The sequence below is a fragment of the Arachis duranensis genome, chromosome 3, assembly GCF_000817695.3.
Source record: "Arachis duranensis cultivar V14167 chromosome 3, aradu.V14167.gnm2.J7QH, whole genome shotgun sequence".
NCBI classification, from domain to species: Eukaryota; Viridiplantae; Streptophyta; class Magnoliopsida; order Fabales; family Fabaceae; genus Arachis; species Arachis duranensis.
The window spans coordinates 122576965-122591955 of NC_029774.3; the positions used below are offsets into that span (position 1 = coordinate 122576965).

The 14991-nt window shown below is 32.5% G+C and overlaps 2 protein-coding genes across 2 annotated transcripts; both read left to right on the forward strand.

The window, feature by feature from the left end:
* The first annotated feature begins 226 nt into the window (after positions 1-226).
* On the forward strand, positions 227-1665 carry LOC107481048 (HMG-Y-related protein A). Its single transcript, XM_016101257.3, has 2 exons — positions 227-439; positions 908-1665. The coding sequence occupies exons 1-2, from the start codon at positions 389-391 to the stop codon at positions 1412-1414; spliced, it is 558 nt and encodes a 185-aa protein (XP_015956743.1). The 5' UTR covers positions 227-388; the 3' UTR covers positions 1415-1665.
* Positions 1666-10861: 9196 nt separating this feature from the next.
* Positions 10862-12446, forward strand: LOC107481049 (HMG-Y-related protein A). Its single transcript, XM_016101258.3, has 2 exons — positions 10862-11090; positions 11629-12446. Exons 1-2 carry the CDS (start codon positions 11049-11051, stop codon positions 12106-12108), a joined length of 522 nt encoding a protein of 173 aa, XP_015956744.1. The 5' UTR covers positions 10862-11048; the 3' UTR covers positions 12109-12446.
* Positions 12447-14991: the final 2545 nt, after the last annotated feature.

The following is a 14991-nucleotide window of genomic DNA, read 5'->3' on the forward strand; positions in this document are numbered from 1 at the left end:
TACCGAGTTACCCCGTCCACCTTCAGGGACATCTCTGTACTTTCACACTGTATTATTAAAAACAATAAAAAAACATAAGCCACCTCAGCGATCCGTGTGTTATTCAGGTGGCAATACCCCACCGTCTGATCACTCACCCTTCTCCAAATCCCAACCGTTCGGATTTTTCCCGAAAACATCAACAACAGCAATTGCAAGAAAAAGAAAGAAGCTCTTGCATTTTTTTTAATTAATTTATTTTTTATTTTATCTTTTCGTCCTTCAAATCAGATCCTCAATTCTTTGCAGGTTCTGCCCAAACGAACGAGACAGTTGTGTGACAGAAGAGAACCTTGAATCTTGGAAGTTGTATTTCTTTACGGGAACGAGAGTTCTGCCAAACCTTTTAATGGCGACTCCAGAGGTTAATAAACCTCGTTCACTCCCTCCATACCCCGAGGTAACATTTTTCCCTTCTTCAAATCTCCATTTATCTCTTAATACTTTACCGAATTCAAAGTTTTCAGTTATTATTTGATCCTAAAACTTTCATCTATGTTTTTAATTGTTATTATTTTTAGATTTTTTAGATGATTTCAACTGCATTCAGAATCTTCCCTTCTTGCTTTTTCTTTCTTTATTTTCTTGTTTAGGTTTAATCTTGATCTGAATTCTGAATATTTACAACTGTTCTTGCTATGCTTCCATTGGAATTTCAAAAACTTGGAGAAATGAAAAAAAATAAAGATATTGATTAATTAAGTATCTCCCCCGATTTTGCATTTATAGGAAGCTAGAGAATGGAAATGAAAATTATTTCACTGAATTACGGGTGGAATTAACTAAACAAAAACGACTATAGATTATTTTAAATCAGTGGAGACTGGGTGAGCTTTGTTTACGCGAGTTTTTGTTTGAATTTTCTCAGATGATTTTGAAGGCAATTGAAGCTCTTAATGAAGAGAACGGTTCGAACAAAACGACAATATCAAAGTACATAGAATCCACGTACGGAGGTTTGCCTCAGGGGCACAAGGCACTGCTCAATGTGCACCTTGCAAAGATGAGGGACAGTGGTAAGCTAGTCTTTTGGAAAAACAACTACACCATACGTGACCCCAACACGCCGCCCCGGCGGGGCCGGGGCAGGCCCCGAAAGCCCAAGGACCCTCTCTCCCCGGGCACTATCGTTGCACCCTCCAGGCCCCGGGGAAGGCCCCCAAAGGATCCAAATGAGCTGCCACGCCCACCAAAGGCTAAGACCTCGGGTGGGAGTGGCAGACCGAGAGGGCGGCCAAGGAAAATGGCCCGGCCCTCTGGGGGATTTGATGGCTCTCCACCGCCAATGGTGGTTGGGGGTTCGCCTAGTGGGAGGGGGAGAGGGAGGCCTCCCAAAATGAAAGGTCCATTGGCGGAAATTAGTGTTGATCAATAGGGTAACGCTTTTTTGTTCTTGGTTGTTGAATCATGGTAATGTTTTTCTCTTCCAAGTGTTGGGGTTAGAAAAGTGTCTTTGAGTGTTACGTGTTTAGATGAATTGTTATGTACAATTTGTGTAGCGTTAGTTGATGATGAAGCTTTGGTGGTTTGTAAACTGTAACTGAAAATAGGACAATCAACCATGGATAGGACTTGATGGACTCTAAAATATCTGAAATTCATGACAAGAAATTTCTCGTGTGTGTAGATTATTCAGTTTAAGATTTTTTTTAATCTGAAATTACTAATAATTACGTTTGTATTAGTGGTCTGAGCCTCTGAGGCTATGTGCTGGTTTACAAATTGTGAATTCAATTATATAATATTATTTTTCAAGGCATGTAGTTTGTTGGCGAAAACATTGTTTGAAAGTTGAAACACATTTTTTCTGATTTCCAAAGCAATTTATGATTTTTATGTGTTAGAATATATTAGGATAATTCTAGTAAATGTTAACTGCTCTTAATATATTCTAATATTATGGATTATTGATTTTTGAATAAGAAACCAAAATGACCACACTAACAATCTTTGCTAGTGACTAGTTTGGGTTGTTCCATTTATTTAGTTTATTTGTCTATTTAAGTAATTATTAGGAGTTTGAATTTTGTTTGTGTATGTAACAATTAGTCTTTAATATGTTGGGTTGGAAATGTCGCGTGCATGCTTTTAAGTCATTTAGATTAGAATAGGTTGCGTGATTAAAATAGTTATATTCTTGTCTTTCTTTAAGTATAATTGTGGTTTTAGATTACAATTTAAAAATATATGTAATAAGTAGTTGAAAATTATAATCTCGTTACATTTTTAACAGTATTTTTGTCAATTTCTGTCAACTCTTGTTTATAATTGTGCTTAATAAAAATATTTTTATGGATGCATCTAATAAAAATATTTTTTTGTACGACTGTATCTAATAGAAATATTTTTATATAGATATTTTTCTTTTTATACATGTGTTTAAAATATAATAATTAATTATTATTGATAATAAGTTGGCAGATAATAATTTATTCTCAAATTATGATTCACTACAAAATTTATTCTCAAATTTTAGTAATTTTTTATAAAATTTAACAAATGAAGAATCATAGTTCCCTTTTGGCTTTCACTATTTACCTTTTCACAAAACCTACCTCATAAATAGTGGGTCATATCTTCTAAAGTTTTCTTTATAAAAATAAAACTTATTTTAGATTTTTATATATTACTAATCTATTTAAAAATGCTAAATCATATGTGTTAAGACTCAGTTTGGATAAATAACTTAAATAAATATTTATAAAAAAAGAGTTTAAAGTATAAGGATTTTTATTAATAGCAACTTATAAATAAGTTATTTTGTATTTAAATTTTTAGTTATAGAAGTATATATTTTAAAGTTGTAACGTTTGGATAAATAATTTAAAAAATACCATTTTTTTACATAAGAAAAAAAATTAAAATAACGATGATAACAAATTGAATGTTTACATAATCTAATCACTAAAATTACAATCGTTTAGGCAATTGATTCTTTATTTGCTCTCTTGTTAGTTTCATTTTTTAGACAATTGATTTTTTCCACATAATATCATTAGAAATTAGTTCTTCTACTTTACCTTCACTCATAACGGTGTTTTTATATGTAGTGAATAGTAATAAAATTTTAATTCACGATAATATTAACGACAATGCCAAATAAATTATTGTGTAGTTAGTGTTTGTTGTTTTATGGTGTATGATATGGTAGGTGAACGTAAAAAACAAATATAAAATGTGTGCCAATGTATATTTTGTTGTTATTTTTTTATTTTTTTTAAACTTTTATTAGCCTCCTCCTTTATTGGGTCAAGAACTTATTATAACTAACTATAAAAATAAAATCAAATATGAAAAAGAAATTAAAACTGAAATTTTATACCACAAAATTAAATACAAATTTAATAATAAAAATAGTGGTAAAATAATAAAAAAATAACTGGAAAGAATATACGCAGTAAGTGGTTCGTTTTAAAATGGTGGTGGAGAGTCTATTTTCAGCAGATAAATCATTACGTAAAAATGGTGGTGAAAGAACAGTATTTCTAAGATATGAAATCTTTCGTAAAAATGATGGTGGATGGCCAATATTTTTAGAAAAACAGAAAACAGTTTCACATAACTAAAAATAAAAATAGTTTTTTTTTTGTTTTAAAATCAATTTGTTTTAAAAAAATGATAAAATGACTTCTCATAAATGAGAAGTCATATAATTTTACCTTTTTTAAAATATTGTGAATTAACATCTTGAGAAGTTAAAAATTTATTTTTAAATAATACCAAATATGCATATTATGATTTTTTATAATTTAAAAATTAAAAAAGTAACTTCTGTTATTTTCTAAATGGGCTCTAATAGTAATGTAAAGATTGAAAGTATAATTAATAAGCTCTTGACTCAAGAAAAATAATGTAATGAAAAAATGATTTTAATAGAAAATCAAAGGAAAGAAGGTTGAAGAGGAACATTTTGATTCCTGGTCGAAAATAAAATAAATAAAAGAGTTGGTCCTACAGTTACCAAACCAGCCCAGTCAATCGAACTGAAAATCCGGTTATTTGATCATTAATTTGAATTGAGTCATTATTTAAATAGGTGAAGTAATTAATTTAAGGGAAAGTATGAGAAACTAATGAAATATTTATACAATGTGTACAATGGAGGTTTATGGAGTATTAGAGATATAATTATTAGTGTTACATTTTCCCATCAGGTGAAGCTTTTGGGATGGGTGGTATTATGACATGGTATTAAAGCGCTAGATTTGAAAGGTCAAGAGTTTATTATCCCTTGTACTCGGATGGTTATTCTAAATAGTATAGGAGATGTTCATTTCATAACTCAATAGCCGATCCTTAATTTAATTGAATCAAAATACCTTTAAATAAATTTTCTGATATTTATTGAAAAAAATTAGTTCTCAAGAGCATTCTTCATTATTTATTGTATGTATATTCAATGTTAATTTTTTTTTCTTTATAAATACATAAGGTTAGATCATTGGACTTTTTTATTCTTGAATTGCAGTTATTTGTTCACACTTTTTTTAATTTGTGACATAAATATGCTAAATTAATACTTTTTTGTTGTGGTTGCATAACTTTTTGGAACGAGGAATAAATATATATAAGAGGTATTAATCTTTTTTTATATATAGTAGAGGCCACAAATATTTGAATTTACAATCATTGTATCTGAGTTTGTTGGGCCATCATGAAGAATTTTATTGACCACCGGATAAATATAAACTAATTGATGAGTTATTAAAATTTAAAAATAATAATGAATTTAATACAAAATAAAACTAAACAGATATTTATTATAAAAATAAGAAATAAATTTAATTTTTATGTAATTATTTAATTATAATAAGATCAATCGATTTAACTTATAACTTATTAATTGAACCAATAATATAATAATTCGATAATCTAACTAATTTAATTGTTTAATTATTGGTTAGATTTTGATAACTATAGTTGGTTCATAATAGGTGTATTAGTGTATGTGTTTGGCTATTGTAAATCTTTATAATTTGTGACATGCTTCAAGAGTCATTGTTGATTGTTGTTCGTCGAACAATAGCTGTATTTCTTTTGGAAGAGTAAACCGTAGATCACATTCACCATGTGTGGTGTAGGTTTTGCACTTTTGTGATAATGTAAATTGTGCAAAAGAGCTATGATTTCTTACTTGTATTTATAAATTGTTGTTTTTTTTTTTAACGATTTTAGGTCTATTTTTCTGTATCAAGATTGTAGTTAAACTCTGTTAAAAAGGATCAACTATTGGGAATAAATTTTTACATAAAATATATTTTTTAATTTCTAATTAAAACCAACATTTATATATAATTAAAAAAATATACGGATGCTGCGAACTTTTCACATTTAAAAACCTCCAAAAATAACGGTGAAAACAAGGAAGCTCCAATTTCTTTTGTTAGTTTTCTTTTTGTTAGTATTTGATATTTATCAAAGTGACAGATTTCTTTTTTCTTTCTTTATCTTTATTCTTATATATATTTCTTTTTTACAAAACAATACAATTACATATCTTTTAAAAAATATATACAGATAGTCAAATACAATCACTTTTTTATTAGGAGAATTGCAAAACATTGTATTTATTTTAATTTATTTGTGTAAAAAAATCCTGAGAATTATTTGTGTTTAAAATAAAGAGTGAATACGTCATCCGGTCTCTGACAATTATTTCGAAAGGGACAATGAGACTCCAAAAAAAAAAATACCTAATTCGGCTTCTGATATATTTTTTGGACTGATTAGTCATTTTTTGGATTTTTTTAGCATAGGGGTCTCGTTGTCCTTTCGAGGTAATTGTCAGTGGTCGGGTTGGGGTTTTTTTTTGTTAAGGGCCTCGTTGTCTTTTGAAGTAATTGTCAGGGACTATTTTGGGTTTTATTCTAAAATGAAAGTAGGACAAAAAAATGTGCATACAAGTGAGTTTCTCGAGTTTTTACTAAGAATTTAATTTTAATACACTGATAATATAAAACGTTTTATAGAGTTATGTAATAACAAACATTTTTGTTGGATGATTATTTATGTAAAAAGTAATTATTTTTATCGATATGATGTTATATAATTAAATATATATATAAAATAATTTTATACTGACAGTCCATCAAAATTAAATTTTTTACTAATGAATCAAAACTTTTGGAGCTTACAACGGATGCTCTTATGATTCAAACCTAACACCAAATATGGCCTTCGTATATGGTTTTGGAGAATCTAAAAAAGCTAGAAAAAAAGTGGATAGCATGTTTCTCCAATAAAAAACAACTCATGAGTGTTACGAGTTTTTTAATTTTGATATAGGAAAGATGCTGGTGTTTCGCAGGGTTATGGAGTTTTGGGGTGTTTGATGGAGATGTGACGGCGTTGTTGAAGAAATCGGTGGCACCGATGGGGGAAGGAAATCGGTGGGACCAATTTCAGGGTGGGGTAGGTGCGCAAATCGGTGGCACCGAATGGTGACCCCTTGCCACGCGTCGCGCATGCAGCTGGCTCCTGGGTGGCCCGTGACTCCTTATGCGTGTTTCACCCACTCAAAACCGGATACCCCTATCTCTTTCACCCTCCAACACTATCTCTTTCACTCTCACAATAACTTTCCCTTTCTGCTTGCTCTTAACCCCACTATTTCACCATTGTTGGACCACCCTTATCTCAGTGAAAAAATTGAATAAAAATGCTAAAAAAAGAAAAACCAAGGAAGTAAATTAACCAGAGTTTTATATTGTTAATTATCTTGGAGATCCAAATTATGTAAGTTTTTATTTTTTAATAATTTTATTTAATGATAATAATAGTGATAATTTTAGATTTTATTAACAATATATATTATAATGGCAATAAGTAGAAATTAGAAATTAAACATGTATGTATGTATAATTTTATTATTAGGTGGTTAGAAATAGAAATAAAAATAGGAATAAACCTTGTATGTATGTATGGAGATGAATGTTTGTATCGGTGAGGATGAACTGGGTTTTTTTTATGTATATTATTTAAAAAAAAAAAGAAAAACTAAATGTTTGTTAAAAAAATGAATGAAAGAGAAAAAAAAATAAGATATGTACATATTAGATTGGAATAGGGAGATATTGATATATTGTTGTTATATGAATAATAATAATAATAACAATAATAATAATAATAATTAATAATAATAATAATAATAATAATAATACTATAATAATAAAAGATTAGTATGCTGTTTTTTTATATGAATAATAATAATAATAATAACAATAATAATAATACTAATTGATAATAATAATAATAATAATAAAAAATTAGTATGCTGTTTTTTTATATGAATAATAATAATAATAACAATAATAATAATAAAAATAATAATACAGGTCCGACCATGAGTAGCTTTGAGGCATTAAAAGCCGAGTGCTTGCACCAATTTGAAATTGCACCCAGCAAAAATGACTGTAGAGGGAGCTTTATAAGATTAACGTGGTTTAGGGGTGTGAGAGATCGTATAGTGTTGAATGATGATGTGCACATGCAGATGTATGTAAAGTGTCACATAATGTTGTTATTTGGGAAAATTCTGTTTGCAGATAAGTCGGGTGCAGCGGTGCACTGGAAATTTTTACCTTTGCTCCGCAACTTCGGTGGGATCATACAGTTTAGTTGGGGTTCAGCATGCCTGGCACACTTGTATAGATCATTGTGTAGGGCAACTCGTGTCGACTGCAACCTTCTTCTGTATTTTGGTTACCCTGATCAACCAGTCACAACCATTCCCATATTCTGTACATTTAGCATAGAATGTCGTCGGTTCCGACTCATATACCCGATAGTCCACACCTCTCCGTATGGTATAATCTTTCATTGCCTTGATTACTGCCTCCCTTGGACTGAATTCCATCCCCACTGTGAACTCACCATCCGCCACAACAGGAGGGGCTGCATACATCAAAAGTAATAAATGCTTTATTATGTACTCAGTAAGAAGTCTTTCATTACAACTCAATTAATAAACATACTTTACTATGTAAGATCATTATAGTCTTATTTTTCGCTATTCCATCTACGTAAACAACAACTAAATATCATTCACAACAAAGAACTATTAATTAATAAAAAAATCAAACGCTATGGACACAAATGCCTGGTCACATATCACATACATTACTCATCTGACTTATCGATCTGCTACTTCAGAAATTCACGTAGCTACCTAGGTTTACGCACCTGGATTCATATATTGCGGAAATTTCGGTGCGTGCATAGCCTCAAAATCCAACGACCGCATGAAAGAAGGCTCCTGAAACAGATGCGGGTTTGCTAGTGCATTTGCAACTTCCGCCACATCTGCGTTCATGGCGCCGCCAGCTGCTTCTTCGTCATCACCTGGACCGACGATCTCATAGTTACTTTCAAATTCATCTTCGCTTTCACTATTATAATCTTCCAATTCAATGTTACGGTCCGCTTCAGATTGCTCAAACTCAATATATAACTCGATGCACGACATTCGGTGGCGATTTTCCATGTACATTGAAAACATTTCCTGCATACTCGCTTCGTTCATCACATACTTGGTCTGAAATTGAACAAACCCACCAAACACAGGTAAAGGATACCTGTACAAAATACACGATATCCTCCTACATCTTTGAGAATCTATCTTCTCACAAATCACACCTTTCAACTCCTCAAATGACAATGTGAACGGAATAACAACATCTAATGGATTTTCACACACAAATTGAACCCCCTCATATGTTTGTAATAAGATCTGTCCGTAATAATAAATCTTCAATACAACTCTATCATCCATAACACTAACTATTCTCAACCTCACAGGAATTTCTTTTACAAAAATGAAGGAGAAGAATCAGAAAAGAGAAGAGAGGAAAAGAGGATGAACATTAGCTGACGAGGAAGAAATGGGGCTTCTGTGATACCACCATCCGCTTTTTGTGTTGACTAAGGGCAAATCGGAGGGACCGACCGCTGCACACCCAAATCGGTGGGTCCGATTGGTGCACCCCGGATTAAAATAAAATTCTCTGCCTCCAGTAATCGGTGGGACCGATTACTGCACTCTTAGCAAACGTCTTCCAGCACCCACAAATCGGTGGCACCGATTTAATACCCATTAGCCTCTCCCTAGTTCAAATCGGTGGCACCGATTTCATACCCATCAACCTCTCACTCACACAAATCGGTGGGCTCGATTCCTCCCTGCTTTAAATCGGTGTCTCCGATTTCTTCCCCCAAAATTAAAAAAAAACAACGCCATCATAACAGTGTAAATCACTCGTAATCATCATATCCCAGTATAACTCACACTCCCAAATCATATCTAAAAAAATCACCCTTACGAGTGTTACCTAATTGTTGCTAATAATCTGTAGACTATGTGTAACGGTGACAAATTTTGATAATAAGAAAAGAAAATGGATTAGTGTGTTAGTGCTTTTCGTAAAATATTATTATGTTAGTTGGTCATATAGTGTGTACGTAATATTCCCTTCCATCTTTTTTTCCCCTATTTTGTTTAAGAAGTTGGGGAACACAACACTATAGCTAGATCATATGGAAAGTAAGATACTAAAATTTATAATAAAAAAATATATAAAAGTAACTAATTACATTTCAAAATTAATATCACATCAAAAGAGCATATGGCTATGCTAGAAGCGATTCCTCACATACAAAAATCTTGGGTGGAAAATTATTATTAGGTGCGAAGTGCGAACAAATTTTATGACTTACAAATTGTCTAATTGATTAATTAAGAACTTAAATTTTGACATTTCAAATAAAATTTGTATGAAGGAATCTAACTAGTCCGAAAACTGTAGTTACTCTCATCTTCTTGAAACCGCATTCTTGTTTCCTTGCTCATGTTGTTTGAGGCACCAAAACTCTACGAAGTTCCAATTCCAATGATATTACTTCATTTTTGTGTCTCTTTACATGGTAAATCTAAGTTGCTTTTTCCTGTTTTTCATTATAAACCATGGAATTCTTTATCTTTTATTGAATAAAATATTAAAAGTAATAACTTTTTCTTTTTGTAACATCTTATGATTCTTATCACTCGACTTTACACTCTTTTAAATTATAAATGTTTAAAATATTTTTCCAAAAAATTATTGTAATATGAACAAGCTTAGGCATATTGTCTGCTAAATTGAATGTTATATTATATCTTCCTGTATTTTTCTTATATTGTATTTTTCTAATATGTATATTAAAAATTTGATTAAAAGATGAATCAATTTGTCTGACAATAATAATTCTCAAAAATTTATAAACAATAAAAATTTATCGAAAACTAAAATAATCTATTTAAAATCATTAGGAACCAATTTGAGTATTTATTTATTTGTTTTAAGTGTTGCATAGTTAAACATATATGACCACATTATTCTAAAACCGAAAGTGGCATGTTTTTGTGGCATCATAATATTCCCTACTTTCATATCATCATACTCAATTTTATAAAGAAAAAAAAAACGGAAAGAAAAAAAAAGGGGATAGAAAACAGAGAAAAAAGAAGAGAGTTAAGAGGGTCACTTCATCCAAAAACAAAGCCCAAAGAACAAGGGGACCTTAAAAAAGATCTTTGAACTTCAACATAATTGCCATGTCATCGATCAAGGTTACCCTGTAACAACGGATCCATCACCGTCCGATCATCATCCATCTTTAAAATCCGAGCTGTCCATTATAATCCCCAAAAAGGATGAAGGAAGAAGGTGGGTGAAAAAGGGGAACTGTTTGCATCTTCTTTTTTTATTTTATTTTTATTATTTCCTCTTTTTCCTCTGCTTTGCAATTTTTTTTAATTTATTTATGCTGCCTATTACCTTTATATCACACCACTAGATCTTTGCAAGTGCCACCCAAACCAAAAACTGTTCCTTTGGGTGAAAAAAAAATTGAACCCCTCCTCTTACAACCCCAAAGTTTTCATTTTTAATATTTGGGGTTAGTGACTTAGTGGAGTGTGCACTGTGCCAGCTAGCTAGCTACTCAGCTGCCTCATCAACCTGCAACATACATCAATGGCGACAGAAGAGGATACTAAACTTCCTCCATACCCTGAGGTAAACTTAGCTATCTTTTAACCTAGCAATTTCTTCCCTCTTTTTAAACCCTAATAAATATATAAATCAATATCCAAAGAATGTTCCTAGTGAAGCAAGTAGAATTTTATGAGTATCAAGGTCGTTTGAATTTTTTTTAAAAAAAAAAATTGGTTTCATTTTCTTTTTTGGCCTACATCTTCATTTGAGTTTCAATGTTCCCTAATCGTTATAGGCTGATTTGGTTTTGTTCACCAACTTGAATCTACTTAGTTGAATTAGAAGGCATGTTTGGAAAAAGAATTTAGGGTTTGTAGAAATTTTAACAAGAATGCAACACCCCAAAGTTGTTGTAATTTTGACTGGGAGAAATATTGTTTGTCGTTATTATGGGATCTGAGAGTTGAGACTCACTTCATGCAATTTTTACACTTACCATATGAACATGGCAGAAACTCATCAATTTAAGCTATGATTTTATTTTATATATGTTATTTTTGAAAAATACATGTATGAAGTTGTATCTTTTTGTGTGTGTTGGGATTGTCATATGGTGCAGATGATAATGAAAGCAATTGAAGCTACGGGGGACAGCAATGGCGCAAGCAAATCAGCCATATCAAACTACATAGAGTCCACCTATGGGGAGCTGCCAGCAGGGCACACAGAATTACTCTCCCAACACCTCAACAACATGAAGGAGAGTGGCGACCTCACGTTCTTGAAGAACAACTACATGAAGCCTGACCCTAATGCTGCACCAAAGAGGGGCCGTGGCAGGCCTCCAAAGCCCAAGGCCCCTCTCCCTCCGGGGACAGTCCTGTCCTCACCAAGGCCCCGGGGACGTCCCCCCAAGGACCCTAATGCCCCACCTACTGCAAAAGTGTCAAGTGGCAGGCCTCGAGGCCGGCCCAAGAAGGTTCCTAGGACCACAGACGAGCCTTTGTCATCGACGTCACCTTATGCTTCCTCCACTGGAAGGCCAAGGGGCAGGCCTCCTAAGATGAAGCCTCACATGGCAGAAGTGAGTGTTGAATAATGAGAAATATTGTGTGCATTTGTTTTGTTGAGTATGTCAAACTAAACATACATTTGGTTACTTTTAAATGAGGTATGGATGGATTCTATCATCCTATTTGAGAGTGACCAAGTGTATAACATCAAATAAGTACGAGGAATATCACAGCGATGTAGGACAACTTTAATTTCCTCTTTAGTAGTAGATGTGGACTTAATTATTAGATTTGTGTTTAATTTGCAATGCTGTTTTGTAAAATTTGTGTAGTGAGTGATTAGCTTTTGAATGACGCTTTCGTTCTTGGTCTCAGATTGTTAGCCAATGAGGACAATGACTAGAACTTGTTAAGCTTTCGTTCCTGTCGATTGTGGTGTTATAAATCCTAACATCTAAATTATGATAAAAATGGGTGCTGTTATTTTGAAATATCATCAACGTTAGATGAATTTAAACACATTTAAAGTTGAACAAATATTTGATATACGGTATCTACATATAACAATGTTATATATAAACCTTGTTTATCGTTTAGCTGGAAAAAACTCATTTAACATTATGGATAATGAGGATCAGGAGTTAGAGTAAGAATTATGACAGGCAAGAAGCGGGAAACGATATAAAAAATTGTTTGACGATGAAGTTTGGTGGATATTAAGATGTGGTCTGCAACTGCAAGAAGTAATTGCTCCTAATCTGTTCCCTTAAATATGGTCCCAGCTAGCAGTGTTGAACGACATTAGTGAATGAATTGGTGTCACATCTCGCAACACCCAATTAATCGTGCATCTTCTTCGGCATCTGATTCCCTATGGTAGTAGACTTGTAGGGACTGGTCAAACCTTTTTTCTTGACTTGGGACTGGTCAATTTGTCGTTGCTAAATTTAGTATATAATGGGAACTTTTTAAGTTGAGACGGATTGTTTAGATTATTTCCTTGAGTACGTCTCTGTTTTTTCTTCTGGGCAAATCAAATAAACAACCCATTAGGATTTATAATTTACGTAAATGTTATAAATATAAGGAGTGGACGTGAATGTTCGAAATTTATGTAAACCGAATCCATATAATTTGATTTGCCTTCATTTTATGTAAATCGAAGTAAGCTAATTTGATTTATTTTGGTTTCATGTATATAGGAGTTATTACATTCGATTTATCAATAACACTCATAATTCGATTCGATTTATGTAAGAGACTCTTAATGGTTAATCCATGTAATTCGAATAAATATGATTCTATTTATACGTAAAACTTAATCATGCTATATCGAAGATAGTAGATTTATTTGCAACACTCATAATTGTGCATCTTCTTTAGCATCCGTTACCTATAGTAGTAGACTTGGAGGGACCAGTCAAACCTTTTTTTCTTGACTTGGGACCGGTCAATTTGTCGTTGCTAAACTTAGCTTATAATGGAAATTCTCATGTTGAGAGGGATTGCTTAGTTTGTTTTCCTGAGCACAAGAGTACATTCTCTATTATTTTTCTTTTGGATAAATCACATAAACAATCCATTAAGGTTTATAATTTACGTGAATATTCTAAATATAAAGATAGACACAAATCTCCTAAATTTATGTAAATCGAATCCACATAATTCGATTTACCTTCATTTCATTAAGCTAATTCGACTTATTTTAGTTTCATGTAAATCCAAGCCACTATATTTGATTTACTAGCAACACTCGTAATTCAAATCATATTGATTCGATTTAGTCATACGCCTATAATTCGAATTTTGTTGGATCGATTTATATGTAAACCTAATCATGGTAAATCGAAGATAGTAAATTCAATTTATTAGCAAAGCAATGCATATGATTAAATCAAATTGACTCAATTCAATTTACGTAAGGACCCCGTGTTATATAGGATCATAACGTGGAGTGTTGAATAGAGATAAATTCACAATGGTTAGTAAAGAGAGTTTTATAGTTCTTGTGCATTAGAAAGACACGACTAAGAAAAAAATATTTACTGATAAGAATCTGTTGAGTGTTTTTTCAGACCTTCTACGAGCCTTGTTGATTTTCAGAATACCGTACTACAGAAATTATGATTACATGGAATGAAACAGATAGAGAAGTTATATTATAGAATTCCAAGTTATGTTGTTCGCGATGGGGTGAAGTACGACTCGTTTGTGATAGACAGTGAGCGAGGATTTGCAAGTTTTATTTCACTGTTGTCGCCAATTTTCGAAGGTGGGAATTTCTGAACTATTGGCCAAGCTTGTGGATGTGTCTCTAGCTCAGAAGATCGAACTGGAATCATCAATCAGTAGCAATGGCAACAGCCTCCAGTTCAACCTTGTAGTTGTGTCTTCATCTATGCATGTACTGGCATCTGTGGGAGATTTGATGGCATCTCCGTCTTTCGCATCTGATCTACATTGCAATGAGATTGCGAAAATAGGTGCTAACATGAATACTATTGTTATGATCCCAATTTTTAAGGAGATTGGAGAACTAGATACGGTAGAAGACGTGCTAGGGGATGATGATAATGTTGAACCCGCCATGATTGACAATGACAGCGATGATGACATATGGAGGAGTATTCCTATTGGGGTTGGTGGAGCATCAAGCTCGAGAACTCAACAGTACCACCACACTTTTAGACTCTAGACTTAGATGCCATGAGACAGCAGGGTTTCCGGATGTAGAAGTTTGTTTTGGGGCCAAAAATTCACAGGACACTCTAGGTCTAGCTGAATTCCAAGTCAGTCAATAGTTTTAGAATAAAGAGTAAGGCATCTTATGTGTGAAGACTTATTGTATCCACCATGAGATTGAGTACAAAGTGCTGGAATTGAACCAAGTCAAGTACTACAGAAAAGTATATGAAGTTCGGAACAACTTCAGATGGTTGATTCGGATCACTTTACGACAATGGAAAGGT

Bases quoted from the DNA above. Each gene is read 5' to 3' on its own strand.
- LOC107481049 (XM_016101258.3), top strand. From the start codon at position 11,049: ATGGCGACAGAAGAGGATACTAAACTTCCTCCATACCCTGAG. The intron at 11,091-11,628 runs GTAAACTTAGCT...CATATGGTGCAG, and splicing joins AACTTCCTCCATACCCTGAG to ATGATAATGAAAGCAATTGA.
- LOC107481048 (XM_016101257.3), top strand. From the start codon at position 389: ATGGCGACTCCAGAGGTTAATAAACCTCGTTCACTCCCTCCATACCCC. The intron at 440-907 runs GTAACATTTTTC...GAATTTTCTCAG, and splicing joins CACTCCCTCCATACCCCGAG to ATGATTTTGAAGGCAATTGA.